Genomic DNA, 27190 nt, shown 5'->3' with positions numbered 1-27190 from the left:
GGGGTAAGGCAGGGGGCAAAGGAAGATCAGGGGAACCGGGGGTGACCCCCTTACATATATATATATATATATACATAGAAGAAAAAGAAGCGCCAAATCCTAGTGCATTACTGTGCAAAAATGATATATTTAATTCCCAAAATTCTCAATAAAATGAGCTCACAAACATAGAACAAATAAAAGCATGTTATGAGATATACTCATGCTCCAAGGACCAGGAAACACCGCTTCGCTGCTGTGATTACTCCGTGACACCACTGGATCCGATGCTGCCTTCGTTGTTCACCGCCTGCAGGAACTAACGTGTCAGGCACTCCGCAGTAGTCTCTCCCAGGGTACACCACCAACGATGATCTTTGGTTCCCACCGGGGATGGTAGATGCGGCAGTGTCTGGAAAGATACACTGCACACCTTCCCTAGGGAGTATCTTTCCAGACACTTGCTTTTGAACTGCTTGGTAATTGTACCGGTCCGGTATTCACTACCATTCGTGTGACGTCATCCGCTGGTCTGCCGCATCTACCATCCCCGGTGGGAACCAAAGATCATCGTTGGTGGTGTACCCTGGGAGAGACTACTGCGGAGTGCCTGACACGTTAGTTCCTGCAGGCGGTGAACAACGAAGGCAGCATCGGATCCAGTGGTGTCACGGAGTAATCACAGCAGCGAATCGGTGTTTCCTGGTCCTTGGAGCATGAGTATATCTCATAACATGCTTTTATTTGTTCTATGTTTGTGAGTTCATTTTATTGAGAATTTTGGGAATTAAATATATCATTTTTGCACAGTAATGCACTAGGATTTGGCGCTTCTTTTTCTTCTATTTTTTCTATGCAGGTGGAGAGGGAGGTCGTTGTGCCCTTATAAAGAAGCTGCCTGTTTTTCCTGTTAGTGCTTCATTTATTCCCCAATACTGGACATATTTGTTTGGACTCTATAGGACTATCTGCATTGAGCAGTTACAGGAAGGTTCACAGCACTATATATTTTATATGTTTTTATTTTGAATTTTGCTTATTAGACATTGATGTTCATGCATTTTTGGGTATATATTCATTTTTTTAAATATTTTCTTATTAATTATTTATTTTCAACTACATTTTTATATTTATTCAATATTTCGTTTATACCTTAATTTCTGGCATTTCATACAATAGCGCAGTCCTTTATTGTACATATATATATATATATATATATATATATATACACACACAGTACCCTGTGTATTTACTGGTTATATTGGTTCCTGTGAGGGGTTATCCTGCTGTGCTAGGATCCTTCTCAGGTGGAGGCGCCGTAACCAGAGGAATAAGACCACCCCAGGCTCCCAGCGGTGGAGGCTTAGGCCTTCTGTGAGCCACAAGTAACGTTAGTCACGGGGAAAGGGGCTACACCTAATTGACACATTGTACTCTCTTGTGTAGGGACAGACTACTGTACTCTAACTCCTTATTAATAAAATTGGTTTTTAGGGCATCATGCACAAGATGGGAACATTTCTGGTTCACCATACAGCAGTGAAAAAGGAAGACTACCCGTACTAAAAGCCAATATTTGACTGCTTTTATTGCTTTGGAAACTGACATCAAATTGCATTTCTTAAGGACCTCTGAATGTTTAACAACCAAATATTTTATTTACCATTATCCCATGCCCTTCTCAGGAAGCCAATAAAGATATAGGGGGGAAAGGTGGAGTTTGCCTGTCCAAACTTTCGTTGAGTGCATAGGGCCTCATGCAGTAAGCGTCGATTATGTGAAATCGGCAAGCTTACCGATTAGTCATGTTATTGGCGATTTTTCCTCTCCGTATGCAGTAAGTGCAGAATACATTCAAAATCAACCCGAAAACAAATCCGCCCACTCTCACGATGATTAGCCGATCACACACAGGTGTATCGGCGTGCGTGGAGGGGTGCTGTTAGGTTGCCCAATCACAAATCTTGCTGAATCAGGCGAAACAAGCATGTATTGGATAGTGCGCCATATTTAAAGGCAACGTGTACTGCTAATCATTCTCTGTGTTGTTGGGAGTGAGAGAGAGAGAGACGCACAGAGCTGGCTGATTGAAGATTTGCATATTGACTGAGAGACTTGTTGTGTATTGGGTGAGCTTTGTCCATTGTTGTTTTGTTCACATCTTTGTCTTGTTTTTTATGTGGAAGTGTTTCGTGTGATTGGCTGTACATTTCTTGTCTGTTTTTTGTGAGTGCTGGAAGTATGCCCGCAAAGCGTGGGAAGAGTGATGCTGGTGGGAGTGGGAGTGCTACTCGTGCGAGTACGCGTCGGAGTGAACGTACTGTTCAGGGGAGTGATGTTGCTGGTGCACCGAGTGGTGTTGCTGGGAGTGGGAGTGCTGTTGCTGGGAGTGGGAGTGCTGTTGCTGGGAGTGGGAGTGCTGTTGCTAGGAGTGGGAGTGCTGTTGCTGGGAGTGGGAGTGCTGTTGCTGGGAGTGGGAGTGCTGGTGCTAGGAGTGGGAGTGCTGGTGCTAGGAGTGGGAGTGCTGGTGCTGTGAGTGCTGCTGGTGGCGCAGTTGCTGATGGGGTGGATGGGGGTGGCGTGCTTGCTGGTGGCCAGCTTTTGGAGGCTCTTCCATTGGAAGAAGGAGAGTCCAGTCAGCACCAGCCAAGCTCTGACCCTAAACCTGCTCGGAAGAAACGTGTGGAGAAGCCACGTAATCCTCGCTTCAATGACCAGGAAAATACAGCTCTTGTCACTGGCATTCTGGAGCACTATGACAGTATATATGGACATTTACTAGGTAAGTGTACCTTTACATTTATTATTCAAATACATGTGATCCTAGGTCATCTGAGTTTTGTTCATATGCAAATATGGGTTCAGAATATCTTTCTATGTTAATTAGTCTGGAAACACAGCTTTTTATCATGCCTTACAAGGACAACTAAACACAGGCGGTCAATTTGCCATAACTGCATACAATATGAATGCAACATTGCTTACATGTATAGGTTTAGTAGTGAATGCTCATGTGCTTCACATATTACACCTAAAACAGCATGTTTGCTATCTCTTGGAACAGCTAGCAGTGTAGGAAACTGGTGCTTCTATTATTATTAATTTACCTCATATATTTTATATGTTTTTCAAGGGCGGACAAGTTCATCAAGCAGAAAAGAAATGTGGGACACAATAGTCATTGGTGTCAATGCGTGTGGGAATCATGTGAGGGACAAGCGGAATTGTCACAAGAGATTTGATGATATTAGGTCAAAATTGAAAAAAAAAATACAACAGCAACGCGTGCATGCTACTGGCACTGGAGGTGGGCCGACACCACAACGTCTCATATTAAGTCCATTGGAGGAGCTGCTTCGGGCAAAATTACTTCCCGTCGTCGTGGAAGGCTTACCTGGTGACCGGGATATTGGAATTTATCCCTCACAATTTCCACCAGGTGAGAAATATTACTGTACTAGGCGTGTCGTTGCTTACAGTTATTTTGCATATTTACACTGCTTTTTATACTGTCTTCACAATATAAGCATACCTGCATCTATATATGTATATGTCTGATTCTGTATATATATATATCTCAAAATAGACATATATGTTGTAGTCCTACTAAAAGCAGTAACTAATATAGCACGTGCCATTGCGTGCTCATTTACATGTGAATTCCCAAAATGCATTGCTGCAGTGGAAGCAATTGATGGTGGGCGAAGATGGGGAACAACAGGGTAGTACACATGTGTAACACATGTTAATGAGAAATTATTACTAGCTACAGGTACAGAACATAAATATGTATAATATTATTGTGTATTTTATTTATTTTACTCCGACAAACATGACATTACTGCCTATTTTAAGCATGCATCAAATATATTGCATGCAACGGCCTACAAATATCACTTGCACTAACACATCTATAGTTGTTTATGAAAAGGTCCATTTTTGCTTTAAGTCATATACAGACAGCATAATGAGGCACACGTATCATATGTTATGTCATTGTTTTCATAACTTAAAAACTGCACACGACTATTTAGCTCATCTACCATTGTGTTAAAGCAGCTGCAATTAATATCTCATCACAGCATACACTTCAACAGAGGGGGTGGGGTTCAGCACACACACTAATTACAGGCTCATTTTAGGGTCAACTTAGTTCACACCATTTTCACCTGTTTCAAGTAATTGAAAGGTGTGGCTGATTAGGCTTTTTGGGGAAGGGAATACCGTTCTTACAACCTGACTAGCACAACTGAAGTTAATCACACTCATTTGAAAGCTTAACTTTAGCTACTAAATGCCCCAACAACTCATTACTTATCAAAGCGTACGTCACACATTAGTTCACTCATATCTATAGTTGAACTACTATCAACGACACATTATCACACACTGCATGTGTTGTCTTGTTGAGTCACAGCCACATTCAGGTGTGCCACATCTTCTATTAATGTACCACACATATCCTCTACCAAAAACAACACTTTTTGCAATATGACCACCTTCATGATAACCATTGTGAATGGTCATCTCATGATAGTTATGTACATTATGATACTGATATCACTACACAACATCTTTACACTACACTACAAATTTAATCTATTTATCCTCACGCATTACTGCAGAACCATAGTATGTTGTATGTTAGGGAACTCAAAACTTCTAAGTACACAGGCATGTACATTGTTATTACAACTATTTATGTTCACTTTCACACACACATTTTGGGTAAAGGAACTGATGCTGTTAGGTACTCATAAATACAGAACATACAATAACTGTTTGTTCAATATTTACACATGTAAATGTAAAACTTATGTTATTGTTAAATATAGTTGCCCCTGGAGGACATGTGTCACCTGAGATGGAACAAGTGTCTTCACCTGGGTCAGCCAGCTCAACACACCTAGAAGGTGAGTGTATCAGTTGGTGGCCATATAATATGTGCTCTTCTATATGTTATGTTGTCATGTTCATTATTTGTTTTGCACATGTTCTTTAAATAGGATTACTTAGTGTATGTGAAAATGAAGTGTAAGGCAACATGTATTGTGTTAGTGATGTTAACTATCATGTAGGAGTTGTGAGTTTACAGCAAGTTTTCATTCACTCATATTTCATACTGAGTCCAAACATTATTCTTAAGTCAAGGTAGTTTTTAATGTGAGGTTATAAAACGTATGGAAACATGTTAGTTGTTACTTATGACACAGTAGAATTACATAGTAACACAGCAGAGATTAACATGCCATTTAATAATGTGTACATTTATTTGTAGAACATGATGAAGAGGATTATGATGATGATGATGATGATGATGATGCCGCCGCCATAGACACACAAATACAAGCAAGTGACCATGAAGAGGTTCCAATTGAAACTGTTTTACCGCCAAATCGTCCAGCAAATACCACATACGATGCAATTGTAGCTTCTGAGGGAAAAATTGTGGAAGCAGAAAATCGTCGCCATTCTGACCTGATGACAGTGCTGGAAAGGATGATTGCACTGCAGGAAGAAACAGTTTCACAATTGGCACATCTCCACAGAGTCTTCATTGAAGTGCCTAAACAGTTGCAAAAAATCAACACCTCATTCGAAGCATTAGTTGTTCAGCAAACACAAGCTAATTACTTGAGAATGACTAATGTACCACAATTCAACTTGAACACCTCACAGGCAGGATCTGTTCATGCTGGTCAGTTTTCACCACATGCTTCTGATCTTCATTCACCAGGTCCGAATGTTACCGGTCAAGTAGCAGACATTGCTGTGCAGGTTCCTGACGACATCCTACCGCTGCCATCTGTACAAATTCAGCAGCTGACACCTACAAAGGAGGCCACAAAAACAAAACACAAGCAGTTACTACTGACCAGTTTTTGGTCAAAAACAACAAAAGACACACATGAAACAGACCAACCATCACTTGTGCAGTGTCTACCAACTTGCTCACATGTGTCAGTGGGCACAAGCCCTGTCGGTGAGTCACTGGCCACAAGCCCTGTCCGTGAACAGTCACTACCCAAAAGCCCTGTAGGTGAGTCACTGCCCAAAAGCCCTGTAGGTGAATCACTGCCCAAAAGCCCTGTAGGTGAATCACTGCCCAAAAGCCCTGTAGGTGAATCACTGCCCAAAAGCCCTGTAGGTGAGTCACTGCCCAAAAGCCCTGTAGGTGAATCACTGCCCAAAAGCCCTGTAGGTGAATCACTGCCCAAAAGCCCTGTAGGTGAATCACTGCCCAAAAGCCCTGTAGGTGAGTCACTGCCCAAAAGCCCTGTAGGTGAATCACTGCCCAAAAGCCCTGTAGGTGAATCACTGCCCAAAAGCCCTGTAGGTGAATCACTGCCCAAAAGCCCTGTAGGTGAGTCACTGGCCACAAGCCCTGCCCGTGAAGTGCCAGAGGCCACTCAAAGTGGCTCTGTTGTGGCTAAAGTTGGTGGCAAACGAAAAAGGGAAATTCAAGAGACAACAAGCACGCCTGTTACTCGCTCTCAAAAGGAACAAAAAAAATAAATTTTATAATTCACAAAATATGTCTTTGGCCTTGTTTTGTTGACTTCAGATTATCTAATTAATATTGTATGTATGCTGAAGACTGTGTTGTTTCCAAACTTTCAAGTATGTTCTTGTACACGTGAAGTTTTGGAAATGTTAACACTCCTAATTAATGAATAGTGTTATAAATATTTATGTATTAATCGTCTGTTCAGTAATGGTCCACCAGGAGCCAGTTGCTAAGTTTAGAGAAGCTGCCATTGACTTTGCAGCAAAACATTGCATTTGGGTGTGTTACTTGATGTAATCATTGCATGTGCATATTATTCACATGCAATTATAAAAGCACCTATTTAACTGCAAACATCTTTCTTGTACGTGTACAGCATGATTTTGTGTTAAATATTACTTACCTTTGCTGGCCATTGTAATGTTGTCCTTTAATCATTTATGTGTTCTTGTTTCAAGAACATCTCTGAATTTATACTAATATATATGTAGTATGTATGGATATATGCACACACACACACACACACACACACACACACACACACACATATACACACACACACACACACACACACACACACACACACACACACACACACTGTGTGTGTGTGTGTGTGTGTGTGTGTGTGTGTGTGTGTGTGTGTGTGTGTGTGTGTGTGTGTGTGTGTGTGTGTGTGTGTGTGTGTGTGTGTGTGTGTGTGTGTGTGTGTGTGTGTGTGTGTGTGTGTGTGTGTATGTATATATAGTACTATCTAAACTGGTATAGATGTATTTACAAAAAACATACACATGTTTATTACTTAATTCACTCATGTTTATCACCATTTAAATAGGTTTCATACAAGGCCTACTTACTGCCATCAATATGTTGTGTGTACTCCTGCAATATATAAAAAAAAAAAAAAAAAAAAAATTATATATATATATATATATATATACATACACACACACACACACACACACACACACACACACACACACACACACACACACACACACACACACACACACACACACACACACACACACACACACACACACACACACAATATACATATAGTACAATATACACTTTATATATATATATTTATGAGAGAGATATATTTATATATATAGATACACACATATTTAAACTCATGCAGACAGGGAGTTAACCAGACTTTCAAATACACACAGAAATGTATGTGGGGAAAAAACATTTCATTTTGCAGGTGTGTGTATTTACTGATATGGCTGTCTAAGCACTATTTTCACACAGTGCTCTTTGTTATTTTTCAAGAAAACTCAATGTTACTGAATTAAAAGTGTAGGAATGTTTTCAGAAACGAGATAAAAAAAGGATACATGTTTGTCCCACATGCGGCTATCACAAACCACAAATGTTCAAGCAATTAAAACTACACATCCAATTGGCGTTTGAAATAAGGAGTTACAGTTTATACTTTTGTTGACCTTGAAAAGGAAACACAGCAATGTGTTAGCCATTGAGCAGTTTCATTTTGATGAGCAAAGAACAGATACCTGCACACATCTTTTGTGCTAATCTGCAATGGCTGATGAATTCGTGAAAAATATGAATCCGAATTTAGGGTATAAATACATGGTATCAGAAGCTATTTTGAGAACTTGCGGACACCAAGCGAGCACACGCCAAATCTATGATTTGATTCGAGCAAAATATCCTTATTACCAAGACCGTCGGCATGCGCGCAATTTTAATTCCTCAATAAGATTCACTTTATCAACTAATGACTTTTTTGAACGTGTGCAGGATAAGCTAGAAGACAACTATGGTTTCTGGAAGATTGCCAAAGAAAAACATTTCACCGTGAAAGAGGGCACATATATTGTGGTTAAAGGCATATTTATTCCTAATGCCAATAGCAATGGATCCGCTACTACTGTTCCGTGTGAATCGATACCTGCTGCAATATCTGCACCCTCCATTCCTGAAACCCACATTGTACAACAACAAAACTACTATGATTATGTACCAAGCCTTTCAGCTGAAAATGCATTGGAATGGGTACCCGAAGAAATGAACCTACCTCCCGACCAATAGTTTGAAGAAAGCAGTGGCGATTCCTATGAGCGCTTCATGGAGGAGATGTGTGTCATACTGGATTCAGCGGGTGGGTCAAGCGTGGATGAAAAAGCCTTGCATTTCTGGAGCGACCAGTTGCAGCCAGACGAAGAGTTAATTCTAGAAGAATGGTAAATATAACAACCGTTATGCGTTGACTCTGCGTTTAAATGTTTTTTTTTTTTTTAACCACCATTTTCCCTTTCAATGCGTGGATACAGCGTAACATTGCAGACTGCATAACATGTAGCGATCACAAAGAAATTGTTTCCGAATACAATATAGTAGAACCTGAAAGAGTAGTACACATTGCTGACGGAATAAATATACGTACTTTCCTATCACTTTAAACATATTAGCAACATTTTACCATAACTCTAACACATACCTGTTTTGTTATCATGCAACATCTACAACATTTAAAAGCGGGTCCACCACGTATGACGTGGGACCCTTGTCATGGCCCAAGGCGTCCTTAAAAAGGATTACGGATGTAAGTCCCGCCCCCAAGCGACGTGCGCGCCTCAAAGCCTATTGGCTGTGTTGTTTTGTTATAGTAACGGTAACTGCACTGTGTCATACACTGGGGCCGTTCACTGGGCATTAGCCGAATGTTAATTGAGTGGGAGGAGTGTTAGCGTGCGTTTCACGCTGGCTTAACATGACGTCACACGTATTGCATTTGCGCATTGTGTTATCGGCCGTCCTTTCTGTCCAAACACGTCTGTTTAAAAAGAATACAGATGTACTAATTTAGAACGAATGTAGTTTCATCTTCATTGTATTTGAAATAAAGATTTTATGTTTACTGGTATTTTCAACATGTATTGAACGCACAACGTACGCTTTGTTTTGCGCATGCGCTAACAGTTAGTGGAGCCAAGCGTGAAGTGCGTGCGCACACTAAGATGTGCGCGCACATTTGTCAGTATACAGGCAACGTTCACTTCATATACATAGTTATGCCTGCTAAAAATGTAAATAAAAAAAAGCTGTGTGTGCTGTGCACGCGCATAGTAAGTGAAACTTCTTTGACTTTTGTCACAGAAATTGTATTTGTGTTGGTGTTGGTGATGTTTTAATTAAAAATCAAAATACAATCTCAATGACAAAACGCAAATAAATTTGACTTAGAATGCGCGTGCTCGGCACACATCCCCTGTATTAGCTATTTGCACTAAGTGTGAATTCCGCGTGTGACAGTGTGCGTGTGACTGAGAGTGTGCGTGTGACTGAGAGTGTGCGTGTGGCTGAGAGTGTGCGTGTGGCTGAGAGTGTGCGTGTGACTGAGAGTGTGCGTGTGACTGAGAGTGTGCGTGTGACTGAGAGTGTGCGTGTGACTGAGAGTGTGCGTGTGACTGAGAGTGTGCGTGTGACTGAGAGTGTGCGTGTGACTGAGAGTGTGCGTGTGACTGAGAGTGTGCGTGTGACTGAGAGTGTGCGTGTGACTGAGAGTGTGCGTGTGACTGAGAGTGTGCGTGTGACTGAGAGTGTGCGTGTGACTGAGCGTGTGCTCGGTGGTGACTGAGCGTGGTGCTTGTGACTGAGCGTGTGCGTGTGACTGAGCATGTGCGTTTGACTGTGCGTGTGACTGCGTGTGCGTCTGACTGTGAGTGTGACTGAGTGTGCGTCTGGACTGTGAGTGTGACTGAGTGTGCGTGTGACTGAGTGTGACTGTGAGTGTACGTGTGACTGTGAGTGTGCGTGTGACTGAGTGTGTGTGACTGAGTGTGCGTGTGACTGTGTGTGGGGGGTCTGGGGGGGTCAGTGTGTGGGGGTCTGGGGGGGGTCAGTCAGAGTGTGTGGGGCTCTGGGGGGGGTCAGTGTGTGTGGGGGTCTGGGGGGGTCAGGCAGTGTGAATTCCGAGTGTGACAGTGTGCGTGTGACTGAGAGTGTGCGTGTGACTGAGAGTGTGCGTGTGACTGAGAGTGTGCGCGTGACTGAGAGTGTGGCGCGTGACTGAGAGTGTGCGCGTGACTGAGAGTGTGCGCGTGACTGAGAGTGTGCGCGTGACTGAGAGTGTGCGCGTGACTGAGAGTGTGCGCGTGACTGAGAGTGTGCGCGTGACTGAGCGTGTGCGTTTGACTGTGCGTGTGACTATGTGTGTGCGTGTGACTGCGTGTGCGTCTGACTGTGAGTGTGACTGAGTGTGCGTCTGACTGAGTGTGACTGAGTGTGCGTCTGACTGAGTGTGCGTGTGACTGAGTGTGACTGAGTGTACGTGTGACTGAGTGTGCGTGTGAGTGTGACTGAGTGTGCGTGTGACTGTGAGTGTGTGGGGGTCTGGGGGGGTCAGTGTGTGAGGGTCTGGGGGGGTCAGTCAGTGTGTGTGGGGGTCTGGGGGGGTCAGGCAGTGTGTGTGGGGGTCTGGGGGGGTCAGGCAGTGTGTGTGGGGGTCTGGGGGGGTCAGGCAGTGTGTGTGGGGGTCTGTCAGTGTGTGGGGGTCTGGGGGGTTCAGTCAGTGTGTGTGGGGGTCTGGGGGGTTCAGTCAGTGTGTGTGGGGGTCTGGGGGGGTCAGTCAGTGTGTGTGGGGGTCTGGGGGGGTCAGTCAGTGTGTGTGGGGGTCTGGGGGGGTCAGTCAGTGTGTGTGGGGGTCTGGGGGGGTCAGTCAGTGTGTGTGGGGGTCTGGGGCGTTCAGTCAGTGTGTGTGGGGGTCTGGGGCGTTCAGTCAGTGTGTGTGGGTCTCTGGGGGCTCAGTCAGTGTGTGTGGGGGTCTGGGGTGGTCAGTCAGTGTGTTTGGGGGCCTGGGGGGGTCAGTCAGTGTGTGTGGGGGTCTGGGGGGGTCAGTCAGTGTGTGTGGGGGTATGGGGGGGTCAGTCAGTGTGTGTGGGTCTCTGGGGGGTCAGTCAGTGTTGTGTGGGGGTCTGGGGTGGTCAGTCAGTATGTGTGGGGGTCTGGGGGGGTCAGTCAGTGTGTGTGGGGGTCTGGGGTGGTCAGTCAGTATGTGTGGGGGTCTGGGGGGGTCAGTCAGTGTGTGTGGGGGTCTGGGGGGGTCAGTCAGTGTGTGTGGGGGTCTGGGGGGGGTCTGTCAGTGTGTGGGGGGGTCAGTCAGTGTGTGGGGGGGTCAGTCAGTGTGTGGGGGGGTCAGTCAGTGTGTGGGGGGGTCCGTCAGTGTGTGGGGGGGTCCGGGGGGGTCCATCAGTGTGTGGGGGGTCCGGGGGGGAGTCCGCGCGGGTTGCGCCCGGGTTTTTGTACCACCGCTTCCTGGGGGGCCCGCAAACGCCCGCGTCACTGGAGAGCTGAATGGCGCCGCTGCCAGCCGCTTCTGCGCATGCGCGGCATGGCAGCGGTAGTGGAAGTTAGGCGGGCCCATGTGTGGGCTGGGAGGGAGGTCCCATCGGGTAAGGAAAGGGTGGGTGGGGGGCTGTCCCGGTCGGGCGGTCTCTGCTGTCCCGAGCAGCAGACGGGGACACATGTCAACAGCCGTGGCAGCGGGCGGGGAACGGCGCCGCTGCCAACCGCTTCTGCGCATGCGTGGCTTTCCTCCAGTCCCCATCATTACTGAGCATGCGCGGCTTGGCAGCGGATGTGCGGGGGGAATGGCGGCGTTAGGAGCGGCGCCGGCGGCTATCGCCGCCGCCGCCGCCGCATGTTATCAGCCATGTGGGGGGAGCGGGGGCCATTAGGAGCGGCGCCGGCGGCTATCGCCGCCGCCGCCGCATCTGATTTGTGGAGCGGGTGTGATGTCAGTGTTGGGGTCGGGCTGAGCCAGAACTCAGCCCGGCCTCAACTGCCAGCACTGACGTCACATCCGTTTCATTTCTGTCTCCACAATTCATTTTTGCCCCAGTTCGAATGAGGTGCCACTAAGGAAGTTTCACTTCAAAAATTACATACTGATGTACACTTGTAGTTCTAACATATAAGTGAGTGACGTGTGTATGTACACAATCATATAGAGCTGTGTAACGCGTTGTCACGGATACATATATAGTAAGGTGCCATATTTGACCATCATTTGTTTGCTGTATTTCAGAGATGTCGGGGAAGATACAATCGGATCAATGTATGATTTCAGAAGAGTCTACCTTTATATGAGATGATTGTGAGGAGGAGCCACCGACTACTATACTACATATGGAACTAATTTTATATTGCTTGCAGCGCTTATTAACAAACAATTAAAAATATGATACCCTTATGCCTATATTGCATAAGCACTTAATTAACATAATGATGTTGCAAAAGAGTGCCTCATGAATTTTTATTGAGTGTTCTTTAATGACTACTATCATTTTATGACATGGTGTGTTTTATATATAACAACCATTCCCACTCTGCTAACACATTTGTGTATTCTATTGTGTAATGGAACGTATGACTGTAACAATAATAATAAGAATAATAATAATTATAATATGAGCATGTTAATGTATAGCGCTGCTAGTTGTACACAGCACTTTACAGACACCTTTTTCAGGCTGAGGTCCCTGGCCCGTGGAACTTACAATTTATTTTTTGCCGCATGAGGCACAGGGAGATAAAGTGACTTGGCCAAGGTCACAAGGAGCCGACACCGGGAATTGAACCAGACTCCCCTGCTTCAAACTCTCAGTGCCAGTGTGTGTCCTTACTCAGTGAGCCACTCCTTCTCCCAATGTAAAGGACACTTACAACCAAGTAGCCATTTATTGTTAAAAATCTCTTGTTACATGTGTATGTTGATAAAATGGTTTGGGACTGTAGCAAATAATGTTATTGCCTAGATGTTGTGGTCCCCTACAATGCATGATGTTCTGAATATGACATCAACATCATGTAATGAAGTACGTTTCTGTGTATATTTCATTAACCTAACTAACTATAGTTTACTGTGTTTATTAAACGTTATAAAAATACATAGTATAGTCAATATCATGATATAAGCTACCATAATAAAGCTGGTGTTATCATTTGTCGGTGTTATACATGGATCCTACACAAATTGATACAGACACAAACAGTTGTCTTAAAAAGTGTGTCTATGCTAATGTGCACGTGATTGACGTTACAATTGTGAGAATACTTGATAATTATCATCATGATAATGATGAAGTGACGTGATTTATATTCCAAAAATATTACCAACATTGTCATATTGGTAAATTAGAAATGCTAAATGACAGTAACATTTGCGACAAAATTGTCTTTTCTGTTAACAGTTTTACACTTGGTACATGTAGGACACATCCACACACGTGTGAATTTTACATACACATGTCACAAATGTAAATTAATGTTGACTATTAATTCCTAGCATTAAAAAACACCTACATTGCTAAATATAAGATGTAGTACGCATTGATGTGATTACAGGCATTCATGCATGGAGTGTTATGATCAGTCAATTTCATCCGTGATGAATGATCTCCCGTAAGTAAACAAATAAGTACAGTTATCCCCTTGTCTCCAAACACCTCTATATTACATTAATGGAATTTATAAGGAAACATACATAAAATGTGATGAAATGTGAGTAATCATTTTCTAATACAATGCACATGAAAGCTCAAGAGTAGCTAAATGCATATACATGATACAGAAAGTACATGTACTGCTGCGGCCAAGTTTATTCGAGCATTTGCCCGTTCTTGGCCGCAGCAGTAGCCTGGCGCGCGCCCGAGAGTGACGGGCGCGCGCCGAAGCAGCGGAAGAGCGCCCTCCGATCGGGGCGCTCTCCCTACCGCTGCCGGGTCCGCCGGGTCCCCCGGAACCCCCTGCCGCTGTCCCGCGATCGCGGGACACCAGGGCTCCCTCGGGGAGCCCCTGGACGCGCGTGCAGGGGGGCGCACGCTCCCGAAGACGCGTGACCGCGCGTCTATGACGCGCGGCACGCCGAGGGGGCGGCCACTAGCAAGCCGGGAAATCTCCCGGCTTGCGGTACCGGCCACACTCGAATAAAGTGTGTCGGTACTGTATGTTACATTTGTGTTTAAACCAATATGTTGGGTTTTTACTTCAAATAATTATAGGAAGATTGAGGTAGGCACATCTTATGAGAGATGACAGCAAATATACATACCATGATCAGTCATACTGGAGATATACCTATAATGCAAAGGAACAATATATAAATTGCAAACATTGACATGCCATCTTCAGTACCGTAAACAACACAGCAAAGTGTGTATTTGGTATTAAATGTGCAACACCATGTATATTTAATCACATTCAAAATGTAAATCAGCCTGGTGTACACATCATATGGATGTACATGTTACACTGCACCAATAACATTGTATGTAAGCATACTAGAAGCATGAATGAGTATGGGCATAATATGTGTATTGTCTTAGCATAAGGAACAACACAATGCTAAAAAATTTGTGCTTTGTTACCCCAGTTGTATTCACATACAGTACACACAACTAAAGTACAATTGAAGAGGGATTATATAACCTGTGCAACAATAACATACCGGTGCCACATCCCTTTGTGCACACAGCAGAGAAAAGAAAGGTGTGCAACCCATATTCATCTGTGTCCTACCAGAAGGGTATATAAAAAAACATTATTGTTAAGATAACATAATGTAACTATAAAAGTAGAACTTGGAACATATATGTTTTTACTTACAAGAAAAAAATGAATTGATGAGATTCTGGCGTGTCTGGCCACCACTGGCTGTTTGTTCATTTTCAGCAGCTACATGGGTGGGATGCTCGTCTACCAAAGGCTCAGCTAGGTCTGATTGTACATTGTGCCTGAGTGCAACATTGTGCAAAATGCAACAGGCAAGGATAATATCAGACACTTTTTGAGGCTTGTATAGAAGAGCCCCACCAGTTCTGTCCAGACACCTAAATCTGGTCTTGAGTAGGCCAAATGTCCTCTCTATAACAGATCTTGTAGATATATGGGCTGCATTGTACCTCTCCTCTGCTTCAGTTTGAGGGTTTAGCACCGGAGTCAAGAGCCACGGCCTAATTCCGTATCCTGAGTCACCTATAATGAATGGAGCACACATAAGCTGACATTAGTGATCAAATTGTACAATGCCAACATTCCTAAATAAAAATGTGTTTTGTGTTAGAACATGTAAATGTGTACTCACCCAGCAGCCAACCATGTTCAAAATGTCCCTCTTCGAACGCATGGAAGACTGAAGAGTTCCTCAGGATAGAGGAATCGTGACTGGAACCAGGGAATTTGGGTACCACATGCATTATCCTCATCGTGGCATCACATACCACCTGTACATTGAGTGAATGGTAGTGCTTACGATTGCGGTACACATGCTCACTCTGACTAGGTGCAATCAAAGCAACATGTGTGCAATCGATTGCACCCAGCACACATGGTATCCCTGCTATATTATAAAAGCCAGTCCTGACTTCCAGCCACTCTGTCGCCTCTGTAGGAAAATGAATATAATTCCTAGCGCGTCTATTGAGTGCATAGAGAAACTGGGTCAAGGCCCGCGAGAATGTAGATTGCGAGACCCCCGCCCACTATGCCCACAGTTGTCTGGTATGACGCGGAAGCAAGATAATGTAATGAGCACAGCATTTTAACAAGCCCAGGGACTGCACGACCTCTGGCTGTGAAAAAATCTAAATCTCCCCTTATCTCCTCATAAAGAGATAAGATTGCTGCTGAACTCAAACGATAGCGACTTACAATCTCCTCCTCACTCATCCCATCTAACAGGGTTCTCTCCCTGTACAGACGCGGACGAGGCACAACTTGTCTCCTCTGTCTTCTCCTCTGATCTCCTGTCCCTCTACCTGTCCCTCGGCCTGTCCCTCTCCCTGTCCCTGTCGTATCCGCGTGACTGTCCCTGTCACTGTCCCTCGGTGTGTCCCTCCCTTGCCCTATATGATTCTCTTGATCATCAAGCATGTCATAGAAAAGAATGTTCCTCCGTCTCCTAAACAATCTCAACATTTTGAAATGAGTAGCTGTGAATGAGCAGGTAATGGGCGTCCTTTAAATAGGTATGTGATGATGTCAGGTGACATAGTAAAATGCAAGGTGTTACATTAACATAATAAAGTACTTCTGTGGCAAGCTGTGTGCAGTTGTTGTTATAAGTATTTGTTGTGTGTATTCTGCAGGGAATGATGATATTTGCCAATGATGTGACGTGAAGCTTTGTACAAACATTGCTTGCAAATAAATAGTTGCATGTGCAATGCATGTAAAACTTCTGAACGCAACAGTCAGTCATGTAATTAGACAAAAAGGCTGAGATTGACGTGGGAAAAGTTTTGTGTAACATGTGTAATTAGCCATGTTATTGTCACATGTTGACAACAATGAATAGTCGTGTGCATATGCATGCATTTCTGTAAGGAGGATAGTTGCTATAGAATGAGTTTACAAGGTGTCCCAATGATGAATTACTGTACATGTGTGTATAAGTTAGGTTGAAGTGCTTGTAATGCAACGGTTACAATGTAAACATGCAATGTGATTGATCGTCCAATAAGTGACGTCATGAAAATAGGGAGGACCAAACGTAGATGTACACATGAGAATTTAGATGTACATGAACGTTTAAAGATGCGTGACACATTACAAGCATTGTGTAATGTAAAGGAAGATGAATATACGGTGTATGTGTGACATGTGTAACATCATGTAAATAATTGTCGCTCAGTTCAATAAAATGTGTGATATGATGTGAGGTTCTCCTTTAAGAGTAGAGTATAGTATTTTCCCTTGCCACATCATCACATGATGAGTAATGTGACCCGCAAATGCTGAAAACATGTAAAAGTATAATGTTATGCAAATAATACACGTCCGCTGTGACACAATGCAGGGAATGCCCCCACACTGTAATGCAAATGACGTTTGTATTGTGAGCAATGAAACGTAAACAGTACTATACTGTTATACGTCCCCGCTCCATTGACTCCATTGATGTACAGAAGTTTTTTTTTTCTAAGTGCCGTTCCGGCAGCCTTAGCGATCGTTCTCCCCTCCAAACTGCCAACTTTAGTTGGCGGGAGAAATTGGCCATAACATCTCAATTTCGTAGTGCCAATCAGCCCCGATAAGCTGATTTTTTTTGTTGAATCCAGCCGATTTAAAAAAGTGGCGATCAGTGGCGAAAACAGGCTTATCGGCAGCCGACTGGCCATAACAAAATAATCGGCTCCGAAACCTGGCGAAATCAAGCACTTATCGGCGCTTACTGAATCTCAAACCCAATTTTGGCTATAAAATGGCGATAATTCCCTTATCAACGCTTACTGCATGAGGCCCATAGTGATACAACACAAAAGGCAAGCCAAAACTTCCCAAGTGTCGTGTCAGAAAGGTTTACAAACAAACATTAAAAAATTAGTGTCAGAGTTTGATTAAAAAAGGCATCAATCACCAAGATGTAACCCCTTAAACACGTCACTGCCATGAGTAGGGCAGCGCCCCTTTAATAACAATGAGTGAGTGTTTTGGGTGTAACATCTTTGTAAGTTATATCCTGTAAATCAGTACTGATAAACCTGTCTACGCAGCTCGAGATATTCTAGCTCTTTGCATGTATAAGCTGTCTAATGTAGATGCCTAAAGCTTAAGGACACACCACGTGCAGAGAGAATGCGCATTGTCACAAATTCAGTTTGTTCTGCGTCACATCAAAGCCCTGAATGTTGATATTTACAGTTTAAACAAATGATGATGTTTTCTGAGCAGACCTGAGGAATCTGTGATCTTTAGAGGCCTTTTATCAGTTTATTTTATTTACAATATGGTAGAAATCCATTTGTTTTATTAAAATGTATCAATGAGAACTTATATCAAGACAATCGAATGAGAATATGTTTTAAGGTTTAGAATTCATATGTAGACAAGAGAGATGAATTCCAGTTAAGGTTTAATGCATAACAGATGTTGGAGGTTGATTTAGGTATAGGATTACAGGCCTAGTCTGAAGCCTGACATGGCTAAAACTCTTTGTTAAAGAACCCACGAGGAGAAAGGGGGTGGAGTTAATCTACTATATATTTTTGAAAGCACTGTATGTCTGCGTCCCAAGGGCCAATGGCATAGCACCTTTGGCCTGTCACTCCGGCTCAGGCCATGCCCGCCCCCGCACACCTCTCATTGGCCTGAGGCGGAGTGACGGGACACACACACATACACACTCCGCCCCCCCCCCCCATCACGTGCGCCGCCCTGCACCGGCTCCAGACGGAGGGGAAGCGCGGCCCTCCTACCCCAGCCGCTCCCTTACCTCCCCGGCGCTACCCTCCCCCTAAGGTAAGTCACAGCGCGTCCCGCCTCAGCTTATGGCGCCAGTAACTCTCCTCGCAGCCTCGCGCCTCAGGCCCACACAGGGCGCTTCCTGCCGCCGCCTGCACGAACCTCACTCAGCCGGACAGCACATCGGGGGACCAAGCGGGCGCCACGGGGGGGGGGGGAGCGAACCGCGAGTCACAGGGAACGGGGGGGCGAGTCACAGGGAACGGGGGGGGGGGCGAGTCACAGGGAACGGGGGGGGGGGGCGAGTCACAGGGAACGGGGGGGGGGCGAGTCACAGGGAACGGGGGGGCGAGCCGCAAGTCACAGGGAACGGGGGGGGAGTCACGGGGAGGGGGGGGGGGCGGAGTCACGGGGAGGGGGGGGGGGCGAGTCACGGGGGGGGGGGGGGCGGAGTCACGGGGGGGGCACCAGCCGAACCAGCAGGGGGACGGACGCACGGAGGGGGGGGGACATGCACATACATAAATTATGACAATACATATGCCCACTGCTCTCCACCCCCCCCCACTCCCCCTTTCCCCCCCACACTCCCCTTTCCCCCCCCACACTCCCCTTTCCCCCTCCACCCCCCTTTCCCCCCCCCCCCACTCGCCCTTCCCCCCCCACTCCCCTTTCCCCCCCCCCCCCCACTCCCCTTTCCCCCCCCACTCCCCTTTCCCCCCCCCGCTCCCCTTTCCCCCCCCGCTCCCCTTTCCACCCGCGCCCCTTTCTCCCCCCCCGCTCCCCTTTCTCCCCCCCCCGCTCCCCTTTCTCCCCCCCCCCCTGCTCCCCTTTCTCCCCCCCCCGCTCCCCTTTCTCCCCCCCCGCTCCCCTTTCTCCCTCCCCGCTCCCCTTTCTCCCCCACCCCGCTCCCCTTTCTCCCCCACCCCGCTCCCCTTTCCCCCCCCCGCTCCCCTTTCCCCCCCCCCGCTCCCCTTTCCCCCCCGCTCCCCTTTCTCCCCCCCCCCCGCTCCCCTTTCTCCCCCCCCTGCTCCCCTTTCTCCCCCCCGCTCCCCTTTCTCCCCCCCCCGCTCCCCTTTCCCTCCCCCCCTCCCCTTTCCCTCCCCTTTCCCTCCTCCCCTTTCCCTCCCCTCCTCCCCTTTCCCTCCCCCTCCTCCCCTTTCCCTCCCCCCTCCTCCCCTTTCCCTCCCCCCTCCTCCCCTTTCCCTCCCCCCTCCTCCCCTTTCCCTCCCCCCTCCTCCCCTTTCCCTCCCCCCTCCTCCCCTTTCCCTCCCCCTCCTCCCCTTTCCCTCCCCCCTCCTCCCCTTTCCCTCCCCCTCCCCTTTCCCTCCCCCCTCCTCCCTTCTCCCCTCCCCCTTCTCCCCTCCCCCCATTTCCCTCCCCCCTCCTCCCATTTCCCTCCCCCTCCTCCCCTTTCCCTCCCCCTCCTCCCCTTTCCCTCCCCCTCCCCCTCCCCCCTCCCCCTTCTCCCCTTTCCCTCCCCCTCCCCCCTCCCCCTCCCCTTTCCCTCCCCCTACTCCCCCTTTCTCTCCTCCCCTTTCCCCCCCCCCCACTCCCCTTTCCCCCCCGCTCCCCCTTTCCCCACCCCCCACTCCCCTTTCCCCCCCCCGCTCCCCTTTCCCCCCCGCTCCCCTTTCTCCCCCCCCCCCGCTCCCCTTTCTCCCCCCCCCCGCTCCCCTTTCTCCCCCCCGCTCCCCTTTCTCCCCCCCCCGCTCCCCTTTCTCCCCCCTCGCTCCCCTTTCTCCCCCCCTGCTCCCCTTTCCCCCCCCCCCGCTCCCCTTTCTCCCCCCCGCTCCCCTTTCTCCCTCCCCGCTACCCTTTCTCTCTCCCCGCTCCCCTTTCTCCCCCACCCCGCTCCCCTTTCTCCCCCACCCCGCTCCCCTTTCTCCCCCCCCGCTCTCCTTTCTCCCCCCCGCTCCCCTTTTCTCCCCCCCCCCCTGCTCCCCTTTCTCCACCCCGCTCCCCTTTCTCCCCCCGCTCCCCTTTCTCCCCCCGCTCCCCTTTCTCCCCCCCCGCTCCCCTTTCTCCGCCCCCCCCCCGCTCCCCTTTCCCTCCCCCCCTCCCCTTTCCCTCCCCCCCCTCCCCTTTCCCTCCCCTTTCCCTCCCCCCTCCTCCCCTTTCCCTCCCCCCTCCTCCCCCTCCTCCCCTTTCCCTCCCCCTCCTCCCCTTTCCCTCCCCCTCCTCCCCTTTCCTCCCCCTCCTCCCCTTTCCCTCCCCCCTCCTCCCCTTTCCCTCCCCCCTCCTCCCTCCTCCCCTTTCCCTCCCCCCTCCTCCCCTTTCCCTCCCCCCCTCCTCCCCTTTCCCTCCCCCCTCCTCCCCTTTCCCTCCCCCCTCCTCCCCTTTCCCTCCCCCTCCTCCCCTTTCCCTCCCCCTCCTCCCCTTTCCCCTCCCCCTCCTCCCCTTTCCCTCCCCCCTCCTCCCCTTTCCCTCCCCCTCCCCTTTCCCTCCCCCCTCCTCCCCTTTCCCTCCCCCCTCCTCCCTTCTCCCCTCCCCCTTCTCCCCTCCCCCCATTTCCCTCCCCCTCCTCCCATTTCCCTCCCCCTCCCCCTCCTCCCCTTTCCCTCCCCCTCCCCCCTCTCCCTCCTCCCCTTTCCCTCCCCCTCCCCTTTCCCTCCCCCTCCCCTTTCCCTCCCCCTCCCCTTTCCCTCCCCCTACTCCCCTTTCTCTCCTCCCCTTTCCCTCCCCCTCCTGCCCTTTCCCTCCCCCCTCCTCCCCTTTCCCCCCTCCTCCCCTCCCACCCCCTTCCCCCCTCCCACCCCTTCCCCCCTCCCACCCCTTCCCCCTTCCCCCCTCCCACCCTCCCACACCCTTCCCCCCTCCCACACCCTTCCCCTCTCCTACACCCTTCCCCTCTCCCAGACACCCGCCACACTCGACACATACCTGCCGCCACACACACCTGCTGCCTCCCGCCCCTATGCACCGACATCACTGACCCACCGCCTCACACCCTAGCAGGACCCCCACTCACAGAGAGCACTCACAACCCACGCGCCACCTGCCGCCTCACACCCTAGCAGGACCCCCACTCACAGACAGCACTCACAACCCACGCGCCACCTGCCGCCTCACACCCTAGCAGGACCCCCACTCACAGACAGCACTCACAACCCACGCGCCACCTGCCGCCTCACACCCTAGCAGGACACACGCCTCACATTTTTACATCTGTTATGTCACCAAAATATACATTGTACTGTGGTGTGTTTACAATAAACCATTTTTGAACAACAATCTTCTGAAGTATTGGAATCTTTATGAAACAAGGAATAAATGAAATAATTGTAACACAATACTTTATTTTTAGGGTGACCATATGTTCCGGTTTCCCTCCCCCCTCCTCCCCTTTCCCTCCCCCTCCCCTTTCCCTCCCCCCTCCTCCCTTCTCCCCTCCCCCCATTTCCCTCCCCCCTCCTCCCATTTCCACGGAGACCGACGGAGCCCGCGCATTGCCAGAGCGCCGCACACGCGAACCACCGCTGGGATGCCCTCTTTGAGTGCTTCTGGAACCTGACGGACAGGTGAGGGTTAAGGGGACAGAGCCGTCGGAATGACGAATCCTCACAGATACTCAGACTGAGGTATATTAGAACAGGATCTTTATTGGCTGGCACTCACTGCAGTTCTTCCTCACAGCTGTGCATGGTCTCAGAGTTTCCATTCCACTGGATGGTGCTTTGCCCTGATAGTATAGGTCATTAGGCTGAATGTTCCCCCATACAGAGGCTGGTGGTGAGCACGCTCATCCTGCCATAGGAGAGACTCACAGCTCTCTGCTTCCTCTCTCGTCAAGAGCTCAAGCAGGACTCTGACTAACTTGGTCACACCCTCCTAGGAGACTCAAGATGGGGCGGGCTAATGGTCTATACCTATCCCTGATAGGCTTAAACAGGCCATGCATCACCACCTTACTTCTATCACTCATAAGAGGGGCATAAGGGGGGCTCAAGGGCGCATAGATTTAACCTGTTACTGCCTGCAGCTAACAGGGGGAAAGAAAGGTATATTGGGACATACACTGTTACACCAGTAAAAAATTAGAGGTAATACTGGACATGTATGTGTATACCAGTATTACTTTTCTGGACATAGTGACCTGACCGGCTTGGGGGGCCGGGAGAGAGCAGGGCTGTTACTACGGGACTAGACAGCTTCCTCCATCCTGATTGGTGGCTGCTGGGTAATGCAGCCAATCAGCAGGTGGTGTCAGAAGCATGGGGGTGGGGCCAAGGAGAGGAGGAAACAGCATGGAGCAGTTAGAGGTGTGTGTGTGTGTGTGTGTGTGTGTGTGTGTGTGTGTGTGTGTGTGTGTGTGTGTGTGTGTGTGTGTGTGTGTGTGTGTGTGTGTGTGTGTGTGTGTGTGTGTGTGTGTGTGTGTGTGTCGAGTGGGTCACACCTGTCACCATTGTGTCCAGTATTTTTGGAGAAGTCACCTGGCAACCCTACCAACAGGTCAGGTTTTCAGGCTATCCCTGCTCAGTCAACGACTGAGCCACTGATTGAGAAGCAGGGGCTGATTGAGCCACCTGCGCTGAAGCAGGGATATCCTGAAAACCTGACCTATTGGGGGGGTCTGAGGACTGGAGTTTCCCACCCCTGCTGTAGGGCAATTCCTGAAATCATAAACCATACACTTAAAATGCTTATTGGTCTGTTTATAGTCAGAATGATGCATGCTTCCATAAAGGGGTGTTCCCACATAGCAGGCCAACAAATAAAAGAAATAATAAACAATTTATATGGATAATAGGCTTCCTCAGAGATATTGAAACATCCTTAACAATATTGCTTTGTATACTATACACTGCAAAATAAATATATTCTACAGGTCTATGGAATATATGCTGATCAGCAACCTATGCTTATCTGATGGACTAATGAAGGCATTATAATTACAGTACTTCAATTTACTTGCAGATTTGGGGATTAGAAAACAGTGTCAATAACCAAAATAGATAAGACTGAAATTCTGAAAACCCTCAGACCACTTGTCCACTATGGTAACGTTACAAATAAAAAAGAAACATACTTAAAACCACTTATACAACCATTTTTGGACGGACTCAGTTAACCTTTTAAACATGACACAGTCATCAGTTCCATTTGGTCCTAGAAGGGACTGCCCCTTCAAGTTAGAACAAATAAATAAAACTACATTATTACATTCAAACAATTGTGTGCATTTTCATTCAGATATACTGGTATATTTCCAATTAATATAAAGTTGATCCATAGGGGCTGATTCTTTATGTGGCGAAGTGGTCGATCGGCCGCTTTTTATAGAATCAGCCCCATTGTCTTTAAATTGTTGCAGATCCATTCACATGAGATCTCCTGATCAAAGCCTACATCATCCTTTTAATATGGATATTTTATTACAAATATAAAAATATAAAAGCTAATTTTTACCACATTGGCAAAATACCTTCTCTTTCCATGCATTTGTGTACTCTTACGCCGAGTCTCACTCAAACTGCATTAACAAAAGCAGAAGGTCAGGTGAGTTTATCGATAACAAAATCGATAATAAAAAAAACAAATCTTGTGTTTGCTTTTCCTCCAATACTATAAAAGAAAATATATATATTTATTTATTGGTAAATAAGTCATTTACTTTCCTAATAAAATTGGAACAATAGGTTTGGAAACACAGAAAAGTAGTGGTGTCGGGTAGCATACAGTGCAACCAAACGGTGTTCACTAAATGATTCCAAACAACATTATACAATACTTTCCATTATACAATACTAAGGAAAAGTGGACATCATCAGAGTATTACAAATGTCCAATTTGATAGATTAAATCTGACTTCATTGTTTCCATTAACAGATCAAGTGCAGAGATCCAACAAGGAAAGTATAAGACACATAAACAAGAGATTTGACAATTCATAGTGCATGCAAAGTACACGCATACACTCATGTATGAAGAACTTTGCAACAGATATATCCACCGCCACGGAGCAAAATCATTGAGGTTTTTTTTGGATCCAAATATATTTGAATGGGGAAGTAACCCCTTCATTTAGATTGTAAGCTCTTCTGGACAGGGTCTCCATTCTTCTTATGTTGTCATTTACTTGCTGCGCTTTCCCCCCCTTGTTTGTACTCTATTTACCCTGTATTGTAATTTTGTTAAGCGCTGTGTACACTGTTGATGCTACTGTATATAAATAAAATTGTACGAACAATACTATATCAGAGATTATCCACTGAAGTCTATAAGACTGCTGGGGGGAAAAATGTGCGTCAAATGGCGCTGCGTTGCCATGCCAACGGGAACGTCACGTGACGTGGCAGCATCATGTGATGCTCGTTGCCATGACAATGAGACGCCACGTCACAACGTCATGCCGTGCCACGTTGTCATGGCAACTTGACGCCGTGTGACATTACATAGCATCCCGTTGTCATGGCAACACAGTGTCATTTTTTTTTAAAAATCTCCAGGTTGACCATCAGTCGAAGGTGGCAACCCTGGTCACTGTCAAGCGATCAAGCAATGCATTTTTATGGCATAACACCAATTTTCAGATAGATTAGGAGGAAGTTTTTGTAGTTGAACTTCAAAAAATACAAATATGTAAAAAATAACTAGATAGAAAATGACACAACCAACATTTATATAACTACAGATAAGATCAGCATAAACCAGGATCAATTATAGTAAGAAATTATATGCCTTTATTAGTGATATATCATATGTACGTTAGGATGGGTAAAAAGGGACAAAAACCTTCCACAGTACAGTACATACAAATCAACCTTGTGAGCACATTCACGTCACAGACAAGTCTGTATTATCTCTTAGCACACAGTGCTTCCACTGCAGCCAGGGATTCTGGGAAATGACACGCACGTGATCAGACAGTCACCTTTCACTTCATTTCCATTTAAAAATGGACCTCTATAGGGTTCTATGGAGGAGTAAAGGAAACCAGGGTGGGACTCTATTCTGAAAACCCGAACACTCATGACCTAAGATGCTGACGTAAATCACACACATCCAACCACCCCCGGGCTTAGCCCAAATCAAAGATGGCCGCCGAGCCCGTCACGTATCTTTGCTCACTGTTGTGCACCTGTGACAGCGGCGAAGCAGAAAAGAGGCGTGGCGTATGATGCGTTGCCACGTCCCCTGTGGGCGTCAGCCGTGCGTCTTGTCGTAATGGGGAAAGAGAGAGATCTGAGCGCGTCACTCGGGCGGAGCCGCGGCGATGATGTCACTTCTCGGGTCGCGTGTGGGTGTGGCCTCGGGGAAGCCGGCGGGGGAGAGAGAGTTCTGAGAGTGACCGTTGGTTGGACTAGAGTGTGAGCCCTCGCGCCAGGGCTGCAAGTCGTTACCGCGCGAGGGAGAGGCGAGTGACGGGGCCCAGCCGCCGCCATGGAGGATGTGAGCGCGGACCAGGAGGTGCGGAAGCTGCAGGAGTTAGTGAAGAAGCTGGAGAAGCAAAACGAGCAGCTCCGCTCCCGCTCCTCCCATACCCCGGGGACACCCAGGACCCCGGCGCTGCCTCCCGCCCCCCTGCAGCACCGGCCCACCGGCTCTTCCCTGCAGGCCGCCGCCTCCTCCCTACTGCTGCTCGGAACCGGGGGCCACAGCCCGAGCCCGGGGCCTGTGCTACACGAGAAGGGGGGAGAAGGAGGGGGAGACAGGGCCGCCTGGGAAGAGGAGGAGGAGGGGGGCGAGGAGAGGCAGAGGAGGAAGGACGGGGATAGCGACCTGCTGCTGGACCAGGTGGTACCTCTCCGTGCCGAGGAGGTGGACAGGATGGTGGACTTCGAGGAGGAGGAGAGCTGGTAACTGCGCTTATTTGGCTGGTTGTGTGGGGTCTGTTCCTGAACAACTTTTAGTGATGCTCTCTAAAGTGTTATATATGTCTGTCATTAACCCCACCCTGGCACTCAAGGAGTTACATGGGCAGGCAGCAGGGCTCAGTTAAGGAGACCATCCACATGTAGGTCAGAGCGGGGAGGGAGGGCTATGCTGAGAGCTGTGTTGACATTGGAAGTATTCAGTGAAACAAGTGTAAAGCTGCACCGCGGTGTCTCACAAGTAAAGGTCTGTGGCAAGTTTACTAAGCGGCGCCAGTGCTTTCTTCCCCTGCTGCCTCATTACTTGGCAGTGAAGGAGTTGAGGGCAGAAGTGCTTGCATCGCCTAGTAAATCTGACCAGACATCAAACCCCGTACTGGTCAATTATCTCTCATACAGGTCAATTATCTCTCTTAATCACGGAGACTCCCTGGTGTTTAGCTGCAAAATGTATAATTTCTACGCCTTCTCACTGAGACACTGTCACTGGTCAAAAGTTGTCAGTGAAAGGATCAGACATCTCCAACATTATCATTTCCATATAGCTTTCATATTTCTGCACAGGACGATGAAACCAAAGAGTATTTTAATAGCTAGAGATGTTGCCATACGCTCAGGTGAGGCAGGTTTTAATTGTTGCCAGTGACACTGAACTTGCCACTTCCCGTGTACAATG

The 27190-nt window shown here is 47.5% G+C and overlaps 2 protein-coding genes across 3 annotated transcripts in view; both read left to right on the top strand.

Moving 5' to 3' along the window:
• LOC142502886 (uncharacterized) overlaps window positions 1–24594 on the top strand; it is a 69440-nt gene extending 44846 nt beyond the window's left edge. The window contains exon 5 of the mRNA XM_075614581.1: window positions 24530–24594. Coding sequence (XP_075470696.1) covers window positions 24530–24594 — 65 coding nt within the window. The remainder of the gene's footprint in view (window positions 1–24529) is intronic.
• Window positions 24595–25867: 1273 nt separating this feature from the next.
• Window positions 25868–27190, top strand: part of SLAIN2 (SLAIN motif family member 2) — a 54940-nt gene continuing 53617 nt past the window's right edge. The window contains exon 1 of one of the 2 annotated variants that reach the window (XM_075566822.1): window positions 25868–26499. In XM_075566822.1, coding sequence (XP_075422937.1) covers window positions 26084–26499 — 416 coding nt within the window. In that variant the 5' untranslated portion in view covers window positions 25868–26083. The remainder of the gene's footprint in view (window positions 26500–27190) is intronic. The other variant, XM_075566832.1, reaches the window with a different exon arrangement.

This window comes from Ascaphus truei, chromosome 1 (genome assembly GCF_040206685.1).
Source record: "Ascaphus truei isolate aAscTru1 chromosome 1, aAscTru1.hap1, whole genome shotgun sequence".
Lineage (NCBI taxonomy): Eukaryota > Metazoa > Chordata > Amphibia > Anura > Ascaphidae > Ascaphus > Ascaphus truei.
This window is presented reverse-complemented; position numbering and strand designations above follow the sequence as displayed.